Source organism: Acipenser ruthenus, chromosome 2 (assembly GCF_902713425.1).
Source record: "Acipenser ruthenus chromosome 2, fAciRut3.2 maternal haplotype, whole genome shotgun sequence".
In the NCBI taxonomy this organism is placed as follows: domain Eukaryota; kingdom Metazoa; phylum Chordata; class Actinopteri; order Acipenseriformes; family Acipenseridae; genus Acipenser; species Acipenser ruthenus.
Genome location: NC_081190.1, coordinates 18,897,747 through 18,919,573, shown reverse-complemented (window position 1 = coordinate 18,919,573; position 21,827 = coordinate 18,897,747). Strand labels below are relative to the sequence as shown.

The window sequence follows — 21,827 nt, the reverse complement described above, 5'->3', positions numbered from 1 at the left end:
ATGCTTACTTTATTATTATGACATCCTTTCAGGTCTGGGCTAAAGAAGGTTCTTAGAAAGTTTATTTATAATTTGACTCTTAATGGCACTGGGCTATAAAATTTTTTAAAAAAATGCTTTTTTTTTGTCTACTCACCAGGCAAACTGGCCAAGCTTTCTGCTATTAAAAATGCATTCAGTCTGTCGGTGGATATGCAGCTAATACTTACATATTTGGGGAAGGGGATCAGCACTTACAGGGAAGGAAAAAGAGGGACCAGTGCACCCACAGGCCACAGCTGATGAACCTCACATTTCCCCCACTCTTGTGTTTCGAACTACATTGTTCAGGACGTTACTGCATGTATTTTTCAGGTGGTGCAGGAGTCACACAGTGCAGATAGTTCACATCTACAGAACTGCTTTTATCTACAAACTGCAACAGAAACTGTTAGTGTTTGATTTCAGCTGGAGGTCGCAAACTGTCCTTTCCATTTCATGTGCAACTGATCTCTGACATTTGAAGGAAGGACTTCTGGTGGATGTGATTCAGCAACAGATCACAGGAGATCAAAGAAAAACCCAACATCAACCCAGTGGGATATATATTATATATTAAAACAACACACATAACAAAGATACTTCCACCTGAAAGGTGAAATGTTCTCAATCCTTGTATAATGTGACATAGTTTCACCAGTATCTCCTCTGCCAAACATGAAATCCCCCTCCCTCAACTATTAGCCAGGGATTAACCAGTACCTTTTATGTAAATGTGCAAGTGCTGTTACAATGTACATTACTAGAAAACACAGTCTGTAGACCAACTGCACCCATTGAGCGATAAATTCACTTATTCTGAATAGCAAAGAAAACAGAATTCAAAGTGAATGCAAGAACAACGTTTTTATTGCCAGGAGCGTTTCAGTAGAACAGCGGTTACCCTTTTCAGGCTGCCAAAGGAGCTTTGCAAACAACAGGCTTGTGATTAATGAATAATACAGAGTTCAAAAGAAATTAGGATTAAATTATTATTCACTTAAAACTTTTCAAATGATGACAGCATCAATCTGTTTAGTTATAAAAGATCAGTTTCACATAAATTGAAAAATGGAGCACAATGGTCAGGAAATAATGAAGAAAATGAAATCACTGTGCTGCCTCCTTAAGAAATAATATGAATTCACAACATTTCTCATGTCACAACTTTCTTCAGTTTCATAGTTTGTAATGGGCGGTTTACAAACAGCTTCCCTGCTATATTTCCTATTAACATACAGAGTTTTTGGATGCCTTTTATAAATTAACTTAAATATACCAGAATTCTACAATTTGCCTTTCTGTTAAGCATCTCTGAGGTTACAGGTCACACACGGGCCATCATGCACAACATCTTTAAGAAAAGTAAAAGGAATACAGACGGACTTCAGCACAAAACAACCGAGTTAGGATTCTAAGCAATGAAAGGTGGAGGGGATTCAGAACAAGCAAGGACAGTAAACATCAACCCCAACAGCAATCTGAGAACAGTCAAACGTACATCAAAGACTAAAGAGAAACAAGACATTTCTTTCTACTTTTTTTGTTCCACATTTTTTGGGAGTTTTGAACTTTTTTTTTTGTATATCTTTTTTTGTTTTTTTTAAATATGTGCTTCAGAAACAGTTAAACTATAAATCAGCAGCATGAGATTTTGTTTTTCGCTCACTTCATCACAGCCTGTAAGGTATGCCCTTAACCGTTGCCTCGGTTTTATTCGTAGTTGTTAACATTGTTACATGACGCTGACGGGCTGCAGGGTGGGGCAGGGGGAGACACTGCCTGCCTGCCGGGCCACAGTGACACAGCAGGTGGAGCCAACGATCTCCATGCCTGCCCCCTCCTGGGCACCGTCTTCGTTGTAGAGCCGCTTGATTCCATCGTAGAATTCGTCCACTTCCATCTCTTCCACCTTGCGCTTGGTGGAGGTTTGCTTGCAGCCGAGTGGGGCTGAGAGGCGCCGGCACAGGGGGGGCGCCGCTGTGCCTCTGAGGGGGGCTCCTGGACGGCTGCTGTTCTTGGCCGTCGTCGTTGTTGTTGCTTGAGGACCGGTCTCTGGGACAAGGGAGGAAGGCTGAACCCGGAAGGCTCCCCTGTCACAGGGAACAAGGCAATGCTTCAGGGGCCGGTAGATGTACACAGTATTGGGAGGCATGGAAGCTTGATGTGAGGACAGGTGACGCGCCACAAGTTCTCGGCTGCGGATCAGCTGGGAGCTATCAATCTGAAAGTAAAGAGGAAAGAAAAAGGCTTCAGAAAATAGAAGTTGCCTTACTGGTACAAGGATTTTAAATCTTTTTATTATGTGAATGAAAACATATGTAATTTTCATTTTACTGATATATGTTTCTGCTTTTTAGTATTTTATTATTTCAAAGATTAACTTATGTTATTGGCTTATGTCATGTATATAGCATTTAGTATTAGTGTCTAGTTTCCTAACACAATCCCTGGTACTCAAGCCAAAAGACTTGAATGCCGCAGACTATGACAACAGCATAGCAATTATCATGGCCAATGTCATTGGAAGGCTGGTAAAAGGATACCAGTGGGGCTACTGTGGGTCTGCTGTGGAAGAAAAATCATCCTGGTGGCTCTGTTACAATGTTAGTTTATTTGTGTACAGTAAGATAAATGATTGACAGCATTTCCTTACCTGCGCTTTGCTTTGCAGGTCGATAGTGAGAGCAAGCCAATCAGGACACAATTTCTCCAGCTCTAAGGTGATAATTGCCAGAGCCAGCATGGAGCTCTTGAACTGCAGCAGCGGATGACTGGCCAGACACTGGAGGAGCTGCCTCGTCAGCAGAGACACGTGCTGGGACGGGGTCATCTTTGGGAGGCTGGCCAAGAGCTGGGGCCTGCTGGACAGCACCATCGCATGGAACTGGAAAATGAGGGCAAACAAAGAATTCGAAATTAACAACAGCCACCTTGCTGAGGGATTACTGCATATGTTTTTGTTTAACAAGATCCTTAAAAAACAAACCAGCATAGTTTAATAAGGAGGTTTATTTCATACTGAGCGGTTTTGGAACAATTTCAGTTATTAGATTTCTTGACCATAAAGTCACTAAAGTCATACTGGTTTGGATGTCAAAGTCAAGGTCATCCAAGTAATTCACCAGGGTCAGTTGCTGTTCAAGTAAATACTCCAACATACAGTAAACAATTCATTGTGAGGATGTGGAAACATGAGCTATCCATTTACGTATCACACCAACAGGGTATGCTTAAAGAAATGAAAGCAAAACCTGTACTGTTTAGGAAAAGGGACTTTTTGCTTTAATTGAGGAAGATGCCAGTATATGGTGAACTTTATGCTGTAACAAAACAAGTGCTGCACCCTCCTCTGTATATCAATGCCAGTAACAGCCACAGTCAACTGACTGACTGACGGTTTTGGAACACAAGCAGCTCTGTTTGAATAAACTTCTGATAAGGTTCACAAACTGATAACTGACTTGAAAGAAAGGTATCTTTGATTTCAGAATATATTTTACTATTCAAATATTGTCAAGAAAGGGGAAATACGGAAGTTTCCAAAAAAATTATTATATATATATATATATATATATATATATATATATATATATATATATATATATATATATATATATATATATATATATATACACACACACACACACACTGTAGGATATAACGAGAAAGAATCAACTTAGTTGCAGCTTGGTAGGAGTAATGACCCATTCCTTGCTAATTCATTAATGTTTTTCCTTTCAAAAATGTTGCCTTTGCCCTTGCATTTGTTTCTAAATAGGAATCTATACAAGTGACTGTTTGAGCTGTAACTTTTGATTAGAGCAGCTCTTTGTGAATTAGTAGCTGTGAAAGCAGATTATTCCACATTTGTTTGCCCCGGCTCCTAAGTGATAGATGGGAGGTTATCCCCCTGTGCTCCTGGAGATCCCGAATTAGGCAGACGTGGAACAACAGGAGCGCATACTCACAATATGGAGGAAATCCAAAGGCGTTGCTGTGTGCAGGTCCCAACTCAGTTTATCCAGTATAATCCGCTCCATTCGCAGTATTTCTGATGCAGAGCAGCCACAGCTGCTGTCCTTTGCCAAATCCCTCAGGGCTGGGATCCGCTACAGGCAGACAGACAAGGGCTCAGACAAAGTGTATCCCATAACAACCACGCTTACTAGAGCAAGAAAATTACATTAAAAAAAAAAAAGTCAATCATTAAAAAAAAAAAAAATAATAATTAATACACCATGGTTTGCTTTCCATGTAGGAACATTTTACACAGCATAAAGAAGCAGTTGATTATTATCTTGTTTTTTGTCACTGTGATTGTCAGTTTAATGATTGGGAAATAATGAAGGCCTGAGTGCCTGAGAATGCTAGAAATTGACCCACAAACTGGTTGCAGGGTAAACAGGCACAGTGCTTATTTGTAGTTCAGCTACTGTTTTAGAAATCAGGACATTAGAGCCTTAAGGGCATGTGGGAACAAGTTAAAACACACTGTACAAAAATATAAGAATGCACACCTATAAAAGATTGTCTAGGTAACAAGTTACACACCACAACAGCTGAATAACCAAATATAAAAAAGTTGAAGCAACAGTTTATATCTGGTAGTTAAGACTAACGCAACCCTAAATCTTGGCCTGGTACAAAGGTCAAAACTAAATGAATAAAAGGAAAAGGTAAAGACACAGCAAGAAAGTTAAATTCAACATTAGGGTTGCTTAATTTTAAAGAGCATTTAATATGGTCTTATAGGGAATGTCAGCTCTGAGTTTTAAGCACACTGCCACTACCCTTATTTTACAAATCCAGTTCAGCCATGGAGAAGAACCCCTTGACACCAGTGTGAGTTCAGGGAGTTCAGTAGCGGAGTGCACCCACCTCATCCTCCTCGCTGGTCTTGGCGGCAAGGAAGAAGCAGCTGATGGCAATGCAGCGCAGGTATTTTGGACGGGCCTGAGGAGAAACCAGAATAAACCAGTTTAGTTTTGAGCTGTCTGGCATTTCCTCAGGATGTGTGGGTTTGCTGAGTGACAAGAAAATCATCTTTTACCGCTATAGTTAGCAAACGTCTCATGGCTACAAAACACAAGCCGTTTATAAAAAAAAAGTTGTGTATAAAATATGAAAGCATGTCATTTTTTGGGTAAAGGCTGAATGCTTGTTTTTGTTTTATTTTCCAGCTCCAGTGTTTATTTTTGATCAGGTGACATAAAAATCTCTAAAAAAAACCCCAATCAATTAATTAAATAAATAAATAAATAAATAAAAATAAATAAATAAACAAACAAAGTACCATAATATCTAAATGCACTAACAAATACAAGTAATCTCTTAAATGAATGCAAAATATATATTTCCTGTGCTGCAGAAATTACTTTAGAATAGGTTCAGCCAGACATGTAGCTCTGCTATCACAAAGAATGAGGTTCCTGCATTGCATCTTACTTTCTGAATGACTGTGTGCCTGGAGGTGAGCTCGGTGTGATATTTACCTTTACTATGGCTAAAAACCTGTCCAAAATACTGATGGCCAGTGCGAGAGCCTCTGGATAAAGATGGAACTTGTCGTGAAGTTCAGCCAGCCATTGAATCACTTCATCCCGCTGTGCTGGAGAGATATCTGTATCCTGCACAAAGAGATACAGAGAACACTGTTACACTTGTTTTACACGTGTTAAACATGTAATCAATCGGCTGATCTGGATACTGTAGAGCAGTTTAGGTTGAGAAAAATGGTTGAAACAGTGTGACCACTGTTAAACACAGGTCAAAACGACACAGCCACTGAAGAATCTACAGCGCTTTTACTGTACGTGACCAAGATTATTGAAATTGCCAACTCAAACAGAACACTACACTCACAGTGAACAAAACCTTTGGGAAGAATTCTCATTATATATCTTTCAGTGTGCATTAATGGATGTGTCCTTAAATTAGCAGACCTGTGGATGACCAGCACTTTAATGAATTTACTAGACTGGTGAGCTAAAACTTTATGAACACTGCTCCCAATGGCAACTTTAACATGTTTTAATGCTGGTACTTTGCACGGTAAATACAGTAGTACATTTTCAAATGTACCCGGTGTGCGAGTGGGGTATAAATTCTGTGGTCGAGACACATCTGGCAAAAATTTTGTTTCCGTTTTTGGTTTAATGATTTGAGCGGACAGTGATAGAGAGAAGCCCTGTGAGAGCTCTGCTGAATCAGGAGTCCCACACTCCCAGCACTGTCCCTATCTCTGTTTGACATTCCACTGCAATGTAAACAAATACAAGGGGCACTGCTCCAATACAGTGTAGCTGAACCCAGTGCTGATTTCATATAGGCACTAACTCGAGTGAAATTGTTCCCCTAAGTTAAATCAACTGGGTTAGCACTAGCACTAACGGCTTCATTAGGAACATGTCTTTGTCTTATTAATAAATCAGAGCCTCCGAACGTTTCAGTGTGGATGTTTCTCATGATACCATTTGTGGATCACATACAGGGGTGAGGTTATTGTTTCTGTGCGCTCCTCTAGTCATGCATGGACCCGGAGGTTGAGATCAATAAGATTGATAGACTAACAACTACATGCACCTTCTCTACCATTCACAGTAGGCTACCATTATTCACAATTAATAAACAGCACTGGCATCAACTCCACTGCAAAAGAAGAAGTGAATTGGTCTCTTATTCCAAGTAAGAGTTCAGTATGGAATAAAGGGAAGGTTTTGTTGACCAAAACATTTCCACCTTGACCAAAACACATCCACCTATATTTTTTTGCCAAGTCAGTTTGTAAAACTGAAGCAGCTGGGGATTGAGATCAGCTGATGAGAGCTGGCTGGTGCAATGAGGAGCACTGTCCTAGCCATTGTTTTGATTGTCAGTTGTCCTGCAGAGAGGCTGTGACACTGAGCACATAGCGCTCTGTGCTTTGTTGTTTCTCTCACCCTTTGTACAAGAAGCCAGCCTGGCCAGGCATTTAGACTTGCATCAAGGTCAAGTCAGTTTCAGGCGACAGTCAAAACCACAGGCCCTGCTTCACCGATATCTGCTGTTGAAGAGCCTACTAAAACAAAATATGTATAATCTTTTTTTTATTTTATTTTTTTTATTATTATTTATTTGTGTGTGCATTGTTATATGTTATACGCTCCACCTTAAACAGCATACCTTGGAATATGAAATTAATTCATTATTTTCCAATGTAGGCAGTTCTGATCATACTATTGGTATTTACTGACTTATTTTTATGAAGACATACAAACAAGTCACAGGCATACTGGGACTCCTAAAATAACCCTGTTTCCATGACAGGATTCTTCAACTACTGACACTGGTGAGGAATGGTACACTGGAGAAAACAAACAAACACAAAGCTCACATCATGACGGGGGGACCTCTCCAATTACTGTCCTGTTGGGGATGCATCTGTATGTTACACTTTCTACACTACATCTAGAGAACCGCTTCAAATTGTAATTAACATGCGAAGGAAATTCAACGACCAGTATCAAACATCTGGGACTTGTTCTGCCATTAGTTGCTTTGTAAGTGTTTTCTATGCTTCTGTAAGTGGAAGATTATTATCATAATATGTAGTATGATTACGACTGTTGGTATACTGTAAAATCAAGCCATGTTACTTTATGTTTTTATTTTGTATACAATTTCCTGGGAATAAAAACAGGTTAAAAAATCTGTGATAACGTATAATTTTCCAGGCAAATATCAGTACTGTGTAGGATACAGGAAGTAGCTCACCTGTTTCTATTTGCTGTGAAATCCAACTGTTTGAGTGATTATGTAGAGCTGGGGAAGTGGCCTGTGTCAGTAGTACAGTATATTAAAACAGACAGTAAAACTGTAACGTTTATCTTTTTTACCAGGGTGGAGGAATGAGAACAGGAAGCTGGTAAACGCAGCCTTGGCGTTACAAACAAGACATTACAATAACACTGCATGCCATGTACTGGGAGAGCTTAAAAGATCAAGAGTGGAGGAAGGAACCATGCTTCATGAAATACACAGCTTTTAAAATACGAAGGAGTAGCTAAAAACCTTAAGGTTTTACTTTTTTATTTTGACTATTACTGTCTGTTCCATTGCATGTTCAAACCTGTTGTGTTAAACAAAACTTGATAAAGCCTCAGGAATGTTACAACAATCCTGCACCTTCATGTAGATATGTATGAAGCCTGGCTGCAAACAAAGCCAGTGCTCATTCATTCATGCACACTCACATTCTCATACCCCTGGGCATTGAGGCAGGGTCAAATGTCTACATTGTTTCTGTTGCTTTTTCTGCAAGATCCCCAAGGTGAAATACATACAGCATTGCTACTCATCCTTCATTTCAAAGACTGGATAGTGTAGGACTAGTTACTATGAAGATGACAAACGAGATGCTACATTTACCTTACCAGTTATTGCTCTTAGTACTCACTGGACATACTGTACACAAAGGTTAATTACTGTATGAAGAGATATATTACACCACAATGTTTTATAGTCATGTATCAAGTATGCCTATTAAGCATATTTTATATTTTTGTATTTTTCTAAGACAGCACCAGTTCTGGGCTCCCTCCTGCTATGGAGGGGGCGTTTCTTAGCCTGTCAGATGCTGCTTGACCTCGTACCCTTCGATCAGCTGCCTGGAAACTGCTGAGGTAGCACGTGAGCTGGGGGGTGAGTGAGGAAGTCAGTGGAGTTCAATGGAGCCGTGGCCTGGTAGCACTGACCAGGTCAGGGGCGGAGACTGTGCAGCAGGAATATACTAAGTAGGCACTGTTTAAAGGGACAGCTCTCATTTTCTATCCAAGTTCAAGTTTCACCTTTCCTTATTCATTCCCAGAACGGAGGCATGTGCTCAGGTTTCTAGCAGACTACCCAAGTTCACACAGGCAGTGGCTGATCTAGCATTCAGACTCATCATATTCTGGACTTCTCCCCAGTTCATGCCTGTCAGTGTCAGTCCTGATTCTGAAGTGCCTGTGCCCTGTCTGACCATTGAGGAAGGGTGTCTCCGTCTTATTTACCACCAGGGGGCAGTCTTCAATGTGAAACACAACTAACCAAACCTGACCAAAGGTCTGGTGCTGTAACTCATTGTATTATTCCAATCACAAGTTTAAACCTTCTGCCCATATATTTAACCATTAACGGTAATGATCAAAATAAATAATAAAACAAATATGGTATGCGCTTATCCATTTTGGACACATTCATTTTCTAGTGAATGCAGACAACAGTAAAATCATTCCGGCAAAGCTAACAAGTCCAATAAAACGGTAAGTTTTTGTCCTCAGACACGTGTTGCTTTATTTATGGTCTCCAACAATGAGTAACCTTTGTAGATGGTCATTTTCAGTTTGCTCACAGCAGGTGCTATTCTACAGTAACTTACTTTTGGGTAGCTCTACACTTGCTTGTCTTTTTAAATGGGTATTCTTACATTTCCCAACTGTACTGTAGCAGTGCAGAAAACATGCAGCAAATAGGGAGTACATTAAATGTAAATTACCCTGTATAGTATGTATCATTTTTTGTATGTTTGCAAATTAATAATTAATTCACCAACTTGCAATACACACCCATTCGATATACTGCGGGTGTCGGGGTCCAATATAAACCCGCTACATATCGAGGGCCGCGATATAGCGAGAGACCCATAGAAAAACAAATAGACTAACAAATACTGTCCAACCACTCCCTCGTTTTATGCCTATGTATATTGCAGCTAAAGCATATGCAGTATATGTATATTGCAGCTAAAGCATTAGACAGTAAAAATGGGGAGCCAACACCAGGACCGCGACATATCCAAATCCGCAGTAAATCGAGGGGCAATATAACAAGGGGTGGGTGTATTTCCTGATGGTAGAATATATTCACAGCCTTCTGCAGTCAGAGATTTAAAATCTGTGTCTTTCACATTGGATGCTCATTGGGTAACTTCCACTATCAATTCTACCTGAAGAAATCAAGTTCTGCCAGCCTGCAAACCTAACGGGCTGAGAGAGTCCCCATTGAAATCTATTTGGTCTCGATCTGCTACTGATGGAAATGAGTAAGTCTGATTTCAAATCGCCTTCAAGTCAGGTCCAATGGCAGCTGGTAATGTGGCATTAGAAGACATTTTGTTAAAACAAGTTAACTTTACCAGTGTCTTTATTATACATGGGGTACATTTCTGTGGCACTTGCATGCAAGCATATCAGTTGCACATTTGAGAAAATGAGATGCAAACATCCAATTAAACACTCAAAAGAGCAAAGATGCAGAAACAGCATGCATACATTAAAAACTGTACTAAACAGCTAAACAGCACAGAAGCAGCCTGGGAGCAATACTATGGACATGCAGAATTGAGAATGAGGTGCAATAAATTACACCAAAACAACAAACAACTGAAACCAAGCTGAGAACAACACCCATTAAAAACTGCTTTGCTTACACATACAGGCTATTATGTAAAATCTAGCATGATTGCTTCTTTGGAGCTAGTTATACAAACTGCAGTTTTTGCAATCAGGGTACATCACTCAAACAGTTGTTGCCATTAAAGATATCTAGCTTTATTAGCATATTACTTTTCATGTTACAAAACATACAGTATAAATTCCTACTACAGTGGAAGCTCACCATTACAACAAAGAGAACGAGTAAAACGGTCTTAATGCTGAGCTGGCCCTTATTTGAGCTGATCATAAGGCGGCAGTCTGCAATATTGATGCAAATGCAGCTTTGGGAGACAGTCGTGTCTGCTACAGTAGCACAATAGTGGCAGCATCTGGCATTCAGTGACTTTGGCGTTTAATAGGGTGCTGGCAGGGGGTGTGCACTCGCTGCTCTCGGCAGACTGGGTTTGCTGTGACCTCTGACCCTGTACAGAGGCTCTAAAGAACAGACAGACATCTGGTTCATCCACAGCTGACAACTCAGCAAACACACCATTCTGAAGACACGAGCAGAACTCTTTCTAGTTACCTCCGGGTAGTGTAGCCTATAGTTATCCTGTTACCGTTACTTTACAGTCAGTCCCTGGAAACCTAAATGATTGGGTTTTCTTTCAATTGTTTCAAACAAGCCGACACCAAAAACTCAAAAACCAAGAAACAGCACATCAGAGACATTTCTATGATCAGCACTGTTGGTATTTCACATAATGATTTCTCTGTGCAAAGGGGAATTTAATTATAGAAAATGCAAAAAGATACAAAGTGAATTAAGCAAATTAACTCCACCCTCCCCTCAGAGAGCAATTTGAGACCCCATTGCATCATTTTTGAGGTCTGGCCAGCACCCCCCGTCTCCTTCTGCTGTTTTCAATAGAGCCTCAGCCAGACTGCCAGGACCCCAGTAATCTAATTACTTCTCGTGCTAATTAGTGCTTTCAGGCACTTTCTATGACTTGTAACTCCATCATCTAATGAGTGAAGTGATCCAACAGCACAGCAGTTGAACTACTGTCAACAGCACATATAATAAAGCAGATCTACTTACATTTTACACAGTCACATAGTGCAACCTATTATACTACGTTTCCATGAACCACATAACGCGCCCCAACAATCCCCCCTCTTTCAAAGTCACTGAGGTCTCCTCTTGCAGCCATGACAACCATAATTATACGCAACCAGGCCTGTCCAGCATTTTTATACAGGACCCTAAGCATGCTGGGATGTTATTTGCTTAATTAACATATGAGCCACACCTGTGTGGAAGCCCTTGCTTTCAATATACTTGGTGTCCCTCATTTGCCCAGGTGTTTCCATTTTTTTGTCCACTACCTGTATAAGGCTTTTCTTTGTTAGATGCAATAATAATAAAAAAATAAAAAAATAATAAAAAAAATAGTACACATACATTTAGTCCCTTCAGATCTGTAGAATTGTGTAGCCTTTTTAAGTACTGGAAACATAGAAGAAATAATAATAATAATAATAATAATAATAATACTCAGTTTGAATACAGTTATTCATGTTAAATGCGCTTCATGCATACATAGATAGATAGACAGATAGATGGATGATTATGTAGTGATATAGAGCATAGTATGTATGTGTACTGCGTGAAACAAATGCGCAAAAATATCTAGATGGATTTATCTTTTAAATCATTGACAATTTCACTATAATACCGTCTGCAATGAATTCACATCTTGACCTTTAACACGCAACTATTACTGGGGAAAATCTGTAGTATTTCCTGCCCAACTCGAGTGATACGTCAGGTAACTCAAAAAAACATGGAAACGCCACCTTTTTCATCAACTCAAGTTATGGGAGAATTCAGAGCAATTCGAGCGCACCCGAGTCGACTCGAGTTGGCTGTCCATGGAAACAAGGTATTAGTGTCCTGTAGAGAGAATCAGAACAAGTAGCTCACACATTGGAACCAACACAATTCACCTGGGCTCAATTAAATCAATATATTAAAAGGCTATTTTGATATATTTTGGAAATGTATTCAATTGGTCAGGAAAGCTGACTACACCAACTCGTATCCTTTGGTTGAGCAGCATACAGTAATCGCAATCAATTTGAAAGACAATATTCTGTTCAATGTCAGAAAGGGAATTAAAAAAAAAATTAAAAAACACACAGAAAGGTGCATTAGTGACAAGCACACATGTCATTGTCTTGAGAAGTATGCTTGGTATGTATGTCCATTTTACAAAAGTTCACCTGTTATACAAAGCACAATAGATGTGTCTGCCAACTCACAAAGCCCTTTAAAAACAAGAGCTGGCACCTGAACACTTCAAATACTGAAGCAACCCTGTCAAATGAATGGTTTCTGGTTTCTTGCATCTATGCATATATTTTGTTATGTAATTGGATTAATTAATTCATGAAGAAACTCTGACATTAAGGATAATGAGCTGGCTGAAAGTTCAACACTGTAGATTAACTCTGATGAAATAAATCTTTAGGTTTCTGGTTTCTTATCAGGTTATTTTATAATCCCCACAGCAGGGCACGTATTTATTTGTTTGCTCTGCAAACTACAGGAATAACTATTTTGCCCTTTGGAATAGACGAGTAACAAGACCATTATCAATCCCATATGTCATGTGCTAACTTTTCCATCTGCTGTCTCATGTCTCTCTCTTATATCAGGGAGGGACTGCTGACCCTAAACTTTCTGAGGCACTGCCTTTGTTGTACTGAGAAACTAGGTCAAGGGCATTTAAGGAGTTTTTTTTTTTTTTAAATGCTGTTGTATAAGTGTGTACACTAAAGATCGAAGATGCATTTATATAGCAGTTAAGATGGCAGCAAATGAGCACAAACAAAAAAAATGCTACTGCTATCAACTGAGAGCAAGTTCCACAAATCTATGACTTTCACCATGGGCAGCTAGTTGGACAACAGAAGCTTGTTCACCCCTCAATTCTTAGTATCAAAATGGATCTCCCAGAAAAAACAGCGGAGAGAAACCGAAACAGGTAATTAAGCACATAACTATTTTGTGTGTCTGTTTTATGCAGTTGTCTATTTACAGTTCTTCCTCATTCTAATGCGACACAGCCATCACTCCCCTTTGGCCTAAAATGCCATTCCACTTTATATTATAAGGGGAACACAAACACAGTAGCAGTCTCTTAACAACTGGCTCCAAACTATGGTGTTATAAATGGGTAGCACTGAGATGTCTGTGTGTGAGTATGTATAGTATCTTGTGTAAGAACTGTACCTTCATCATGGAAAACACAAGACAGAATAAAGAAAGGTGTTGTTTTGTCTGCAACATGACAATCTGTACTACAGATTTAAAATACAATTTAAAACAACTATGCCCTTTGATGCAGCTACAGTATGGTCAATTTGTAATAGCTCTGATTAAATCTGTGGCTGAATACTAAATTGTTCATAACCACAGATAACTCACTGTCCACCACAAAGTCAGCTACAGAAAACACAATAAAAAAATGTGAATAGCAATTTCGATGGAGTTTGTTTGGGGTTGTGGCTTTAATCCCACTTTTGAGGACTGGCCAACATGTGGCACTACTGGTATGGGTACTGCATTGTTTCTTGATTGTGTAACTCATACAGTATAACCTCACGCCCTTGTTGTATTTCTTTCTTTCACTTCACCTATTGCCAGATTAGACTGTATTCCATTAAAACTCCTGTGTTTCAACAGCTACCACTTCTGGCAAATTAATTCCCATTAAAGGGAAATGCATCTTATTTGATGAAAATAGTACCTTGTTCATGACCCATTTCAAGGTGCTCAATCTGATTGGCGGTTGACTGTTTCCTGTTACGCCCCATTTACTTGAACGCTACCCACTATTCAATTCCTCAAAAGGAAAAACAGCCGAGTTAACGAAACATCACAAGGAGTTGTAGAGAGCGAAACACAGCCAGGCAGTGAAGCTGCCACACAGTGTATGCTCTGCACCTTCACAACTGCACACTGAACACTTCATGTAGCTACAAAACATGCAAACTCTTTACAAAATAGCCCCCTTTCTGCTTGACTGACATTTTCATTTTGTTTCTCCAAGGTAGTTTTTAATATGCACCCTCTTTGGTCATTCACCTTGAAATGGCAAGTTAGGAATGGCAAGAAGATAAACTATTTTGCGAAAAACTTTGTGCACCAGACAGTAGTTCAAACCAGCTGGTAAATGTTTTGCTTTTTCAACTGCCCCAGAGGTTACTCCATGTTAAGGTGTATCTGCTGATGCTTTCACTTTCACAGTTATTAGATACCTGAAAGCTTTTTACTCTTACTGAAATCTCCCTCAAGATATATTAAACATTTGAACACTAGGGGGACATTAAGAAAGTAGTAGCACACCACAGAGCGTTCAAATATGCTCCAGAATCCGCAGACATAATGGTGTTGTTCAACACAAGGCAAAGCTTGAGTGCCGTAAAAAACAATATAGGCCTGCAGATTCTGAACACTCTCGTATGTTTGGTGTGGTCATAAAAAGGCACTCACACCCTACCAACCCCTCCCAAAGTGAACTGGTTGTCAAGGGGATCAGGCAGTTCTGAAAGTGTCAAGCAGTGCTGATATCAAGACATAGGGTGCTGAGCAAGAATTGTTCCACTCACTCAGATCACCAATGAAATCCGCTCTGTAGAGCTCTGAGCTGCTCAGGAGGAGTGGAACTGAGCATGCTGTTAAGTGGGTTCTTTCATTGAGCTGCTCTGAGGGGCACACTTACTTAACACACCCTTATTCACACAGGTTGGAAACACTTGTTAGCCAATAAGATTGCTCCCTCTATTCTTGCAGTTTTAAAAGTCCAGATAAAACCTGCGCACACCACTGTATAAACCCAGTGTTACTGATTGCCAAAGCCTTTCAGGTCTGTCAAGTTAGCAGAAACAAAACTATAGCGTCTGTTAGTGCAAATCCAGCTGTCAGAAAACCTGACAGGACTCCCCTGCCTTAATTATCTTACAATCAAGTCAGCAATGGTTAGGGAGGTAACTGTGCAGTAGACCAGGCTAGTGTAGATGCAAAAGGAAAGAACAACTAGTGTTAATAGATACCCTGCAGACATCAAAAGGTTGCTGTTAAAAATAAAGTCCAAATTATTACAGTGTGTTAATTACCTGATTGGTTGGATTTTTTGGCACGTACACCTTCCACATCTGTGCTTCCCTAGAGATTGCCATTTCCAGAAGGAAAGACAATCTCTGGCTCTCCAAGGGTCCTGAAAACTTCATGACACCCCTTGGATACGCCTACCACCCCACTGGATACAGCTACCTAGAACACAAGTAATGGGACAAAAAACTAATATCAATGTATGAACTTTTATAAATTGTTTTCTGTTTAACAGGGTTGTTTATTTTTTTGTTTCTTTTAGCAAAAATGCTTCACTAAACATACCGGTTTGAATAAAGGTATATCCTACAAGCCAGTGAGGCAGTGGTTCTAATGAACCACTTAATTTCACTGTCTGTACTGACTTAAGTGCTCAGTATCCTAAGAATCCCATTCACGTCGAAAGCAATCTTCAGTATGCATTATTGAAAGGGGACTTGAGCTGGTCTCTAATGGAAGACTCCAGACCCAACAAAAAGCAATCAACACATGATGACTTTTGAAATCCTTTGAGATAAGCCTCAACTGAAACTTGCAAACTCTTACTACATTTTCTGATCACTCTTTTTCTTTGACCCAGATAAAACAGTGTTTTCATGCAAAGACCCAATGCAGTTTCTCTTTTATTATAACCCATCAGTACTATTTCTGCATATCACTGCATTTTAGCCTGTGTTCAGTAATCTCATGCAGCAGTGAAGCATACAGCAATTTTTTTTCTTGAGTCACATTAAACTGCTCTTCTAAAACTAGATCCATCTTAAATCTTTGTAATGCTGTTAATGCCAACAAAAAAAGTTGTGAGTTCAAATCCCCAGCTCTAAATGATGAGTTGTAATCTGAATCTGCATTTGGTGTGCTTCTTGAACTCCCACTGCTGGATAACTTTGAATGATGCTTTTCCAAAGACACAATCTTTTGCAGCCATAATCTACCTTTGCGTCCTACATCAAGTTGAAAATTCAGTATTTCAACAGTTTGTCCTTCTTAAAGACGTGAAACACAGGTAAATATCGTGGCAATATTCAGGATGATTAGGAAAGCACCTCAAGTGCTTCTATTCTTTGTGAATGCAAAGCGCCCCAGTGGACCGATAATGTACGTAAATCCCATTATCTACTGATAACTGCAGCAATAGCACCTGATAAAAAGAAACAGAAACAAGAGTTGTGTGCAGTAGCTTTGCTCACCTGACCTCAACTGGTAAAACAAAACAAAAAAGACTAACTGACTTCTCTTTACATGACCCCTTTTCCTGGATTCCCTTCTCTAGGCCCTGTTTTAAGAGAAACAAATTTAAAAAAAAAAAAAAAAAAAAAGTATATTTTACGTACCTGGGCAGTTACTGTGTTTTTTTTTTTCTTTTAATATATTTTCTAAATTATAATAGTAAAGTTAACAACATGCAGAAGTTATGTGTGGGTCGTGTAACATATATTTTTATGATGTACCTGACCTGACTGTACAGTATTGCCCCCATTTATGGAGTTCATGGATGTGAATACTTTTCAATTAAACTGGTAAAGCCAAGGCAAAGTCCACGACTTGTATAGGAGTTGCTGCCAGTATATGGCAGTGCCTTTTTCTCCTTCTTTTAGTCCTTTAACATACAAAGCATTGACTTTTCATTGAATAATAATTCAATACAGTAGCAAGATCAATATAGCCAACCATATCAATGAGGGGTTAACTTGGTAATACTTTCAGAAAAGGAGATGTTATACTATAAAAGACTTCCTTTCTATTTGCTATTGACGGATTCATTACAATAAATCAGTGTTGTATTTAAAATGTGTTAACCGCCACATCCCAGGCAAGTTTAACCGGGCGGGTGCCATGCTAAAACTGGCAACCTGCACAGTGCAAGCAAGTGTCTTAACCACAATGCAAAACAACCAAGCTAAATGGGGTCCCCGAGTGGCTCATCCAGTTAAAGCGCTGCCGCTGGGAGTGCAGGATGAGTCACACAGTTTGGACAGCGCCAGTTCGTGTCCAGGCTATGCAATGAGGCCGAACTTTGTTGGGGACGTCACATTGGCTCTGAGGTCCAGGGTGGTGGGGAAGGGACACCAGCACGGATTGCTTCTCCTCATCGCACAACAGCGAACCCTACTGGCCAGACATGAGCACATTCAGAGGCAGGGCTGGTCTCTGTTCTCTGGGATCGGTAGCCCGCCACCTCTGCTCTGGATTGCTCAGCGTAAAAGCGATTCTGGCTTTAGGCTTGTGAGATCAGAGGATGCTCACATGCCCACAGAACGTCTGTGCTGTGTGGGGACTCGCTGCGGTGAGGAGAAAAACACATAATTGGACATTCCAAATTGGGGGAAAATAAAGAAATAATAATTGGTCACGCTAAATTTAGTTTAATAAATAAATAAATAAATAAATAAATAAATAAATAAATAAAAATAATTGGAGGGTCCACTGTTTCAGGTAAACCATCGTAACTTGTAGTGAAATTCCTCGAGAAAATAACATAAAGTAACAATATCTAAAAAATAAAAGAATAAAAAAACCTTGCGTACGATATTTTTTGTTTCAGGTTTAATATGAAAGAACAAGTGCATATTAGTCATGACTGTGTCTTGTTTAACCAAAAAGAAAATCTACACTAGGCAGTAGAAAAACCTAGATATCATGTCAAAAGTATCATTTTATAACCAATAAAATTTAAGGGGTGTTTCCAATGTTTCCATCTTTCTCTACTACTGCAAACAGTTCCAGGAGGTTTGAATAATCAATCTGGGCTTGAAGGTTTTAATAAAAAAAAATTACAATATATAATGTGCTGTGAAGCCAAGATTTTTTTTTCAGTTTACAGTGTGGGCATATTAAAGCAGTTCTCTGAGGGTATAACTAACCAGTCTGAATGTTACTTTCTGATGTTCCACTCAAATGTCTTTCTTGGGTTTAGGACTAAGAACTTCTCTGGATTTGCATCCTATATCAACCTGGGACTTTACAGTGTGAAGCAGAACTTCACGGTCAGTGCGGTGACTTTATGATACACATCAGCATTATGTGTTTTGATATCTGAGGGGAAATCTGTTTGTTCACATCACAGTCATAAAGCCAGTAACATTCCACTTCTGATAGTGACCAGTATATTCTCTCCCTGGCTGTTATCAGTCATTTGGGCAGAGGATGAATAATCCTTGCAAACATGTATTGGCAAGGTGTCCTGAATTTGAGACACATATTATTATGCCATTTTACTAAAATGCACATTAGTGATTAAGAAAATACAATTCAACATCAGGTCTCTTTTGTAAAACACATCTTAAACTCTATGGTACCTACTGGTTAATAATAATAATAATAATAATAATAATAATAATAATAATAATAATACATTGTTACAAATAAGTTAAGTATTACTTATGAAACATTACAAGTGTATTGTTTTTATTTTCCCTTTACCGATAACAGTTGAAGATACTGAATACCCAGCTGCCCCTAGCCCCCATATTACATACAGAGAATTATTTATTATTAAAATATAATTATCTTTGTTATATGTAGTGTGTGAACCAGCTAAATATATATATATATATATATATATATATATATATATATATATATATATATATACACACTCCTACCAACAATGCCCATAAAATAAGTAACTACATCACCTTTACGTGACAAACACTGGCAACGAAATAACTGTAACCTTGGTTTGTATGTTTTTTGTAAGTTACTAATAATACATTACATGACTGAACAGTTTTACAACAAGCAGAGTTAGCTGTGAAAGACTTCAGTGTATTAATACTAGTACATGTAAATAAACCTCTGATTTTTGGGGGGCTGGTCTCTGTTCATTCACAATCCAACCGAATGATTTACAAAAATGACAGTTAACGTAAACCAATATATGTTTAAAATATTTTGAAATCGGGTACATTTTTTTATTATTTTGATTATTTTCCGTAATTTTATTAAATATTTATGTAAATAATACGTTTACATAAATATATATGTCCTCACCTCCCCTGCAAAGCTGTGAGATTCACAGTTTGACCTGGCGATCATCCGGTCCATTAAAATGAAGTAAAAAACCAAAATGTGTTTTTTCTTCTTTTTTTTTTTTACTCTTCCATATTGGCGTCTGTTATCCTTAGAAAGGAAAAAACAAGAGCAACCTTCGAAGGCAAATCTTAAACTAAAAAGAAAAAGAAAGGGACACAGAAAATCTACTTCCGAAGGAGGGGACGGAAGGGAAAGAAAGGACCAACCCACTTTAGGCAAAACACTTTGAAATTTACATAATATACTACCACAAAGAAGCACACCTCCTTGAGTGTAAACAGCACAGCGATTAATGTAATACGATGTTTTAATTAATAAAGTGTCGAATTTTATTTAGTATATATGATTTCATTGGGTAAAATGTATGTGTTTTTGTGCCGGACTATTTTCCGAGGCGAATGTATCTCTGAAATGGCTGTGTTGTTAGGTGATGTGGTTTCACCACTCCTCCTCCCCCTTACACGCGACGACGTGTAAACAACGGTGCAAGAGGCATAGATCTAGGCTGGAGTTGGGAATGGAGCAGAATGTGCTGTGCAAAAAATAAATAAAAATCCGATTCCATTAATCTCATCGATTTTTATTCCGTATGAGGAGTTCTGTATGAGATGAGAAGGGCAAATGTTAGCGCTGCAGTTCCATAACCATGTTTTTGAATTAAAGTGTTACTTGGTGTGCTTACTACTTTCATTCATAGTGTTGCCTTCTTTTCACTACATTTTCCATATATGCTTTTAATAGAAAGCACATATTCTGTGTACATTGCTCTTCCTCAAAGCTGAATATAGGGACAAAAGGTTCTAGTTATGCACAACGTCACTATGTTGTTCTATATATATATATATATATATATATATATATATATATATATATATATATATATATATATATATATTTATATATATATATATATATATATATATATATATATATATATATATATATGTATTTATATATATATATATAAACTATGTTAGTTATGCTAGCAAAAAAATAACATCTTATTGTTTTTTATTCTAGATTTATTTGGCAGATGACTTTATCCAAGGCAACTTACAGGTGTTACAGGGCGGTACAGGGTTAGAATACAAAATCAATGGGCTGATTGAAATCTGCATGCCAATTTGTGATTCAAAGGTTGATTAAGTGTTTTCTGAGGGAGTGGGGTCATGCAGCGGCTGCACATTTAAGGTGCAATTCAAACCTCTAAAGTAAAAGGGGGTGGTTCACTTACTGGTATCTCTGCAGTATAAATTAACAAACACTTTACTCCACAAATTTGGTAGTTTTTCTGAAGTAGCTATTTGACTTTTTTTCAAAGAATACCATGAATTCCTGAATAGCGTGCCTACTGTACATGACTGTCAAAGAACACTGCTCCCGCTGCGAGAAGAACGCACGTCACGCCCTGGTTTTATCTTTGTCCACATGGCTGCAAAACAAAACTTTCCATTTTCAGTCAATTTCGTTCACCCCACAATCTCATAAGGTTTAACTCACTTTACATTTCAATTCAGCTTAACATTACGTTTGCTGATATACAGTATATTGTAATGTGAAACTAAAACAAAAACTAAAAGCATGCAAACTAAACTAAATGCAATGATTTTATAGGTTTTACACTGTAAATCGTCCATGCACACACTGCTTCAAGAGGGAAGACATTCCCTGGCTTTGTTTTTATTATCCCTGGCTCTGCACTTTTAGATTTTGTGCTTACAATGTAATCTATACAGATGGTATACATACCCAAATACATACATGCTGCATCTCGGTCAGCGCACTGCCTCTTTGGTTCTCAGCATCTCTGGCCTGTTTTCTGCTACCGCATATGACTGTGTTTCTCGAAACGCTTTTGACCATACACTGGGAACGAGCAAATACACTGACGACACTTTATAAGTGGTCGGCCAAAAAGACCCAGCAGAACACATGTTTTTAAAACGTCAATACGTTGACATCGTTGTCGTTGCTAAGCTCAAACCGCTCTTTTTAGAGTTTTTTGAAAGTGCTTAGAAGCATAATCATTCCTGCTGAAAAAATAGACCAGAATTAAAAAAAAACAGTAGAATTAGACAAATTTAAGAGAAGCAACCAAATAACAATTGTAGATTTTTTTAAAACATTTGTATAACAGAAAATCCAGTACCGTACACTTTGTGTATATTTGTGATACAGCTGGTGAATAAGGCTCTCAA

At 38.6% G+C, this 21,827-nt stretch overlaps 1 protein-coding gene across 2 annotated transcripts; it reads right to left on the bottom strand.

The window, feature by feature from the left end:
• Positions 1 to 866: 866 nt before the first annotated feature.
• Positions 867 to 21,400, bottom strand: LOC117409067 (cyclin-I). Of its 2 annotated transcripts, none has more exons than XM_058990848.1 (7): positions 21,379 to 21,400; positions 15,600 to 15,756; positions 5,514 to 5,648; positions 4,900 to 4,974; positions 3,990 to 4,130; positions 2,675 to 2,905; positions 867 to 2,242 (listed from the first exon to the last, which is right to left on the bottom strand). In XM_058990848.1, exons 2-7 carry the CDS (start codon positions 15,711 to 15,713, stop codon positions 1,754 to 1,756), a joined length of 1,185 nt encoding a protein of 394 aa, XP_058846831.1. In that variant the 5' UTR covers positions 15,714 to 15,756; positions 21,379 to 21,400; the 3' UTR covers positions 867 to 1,753. The 2 variants fall into 2 exon arrangements, with proteins under 2 accessions (XP_058846831.1, XP_058846823.1); XM_058990840.1 differs by lacking the exon at positions 21,379 to 21,400 and adding an exon at positions 19,588 to 19,832.
• Between the last annotated feature and the right edge of the window lie 427 nt (positions 21,401 to 21,827).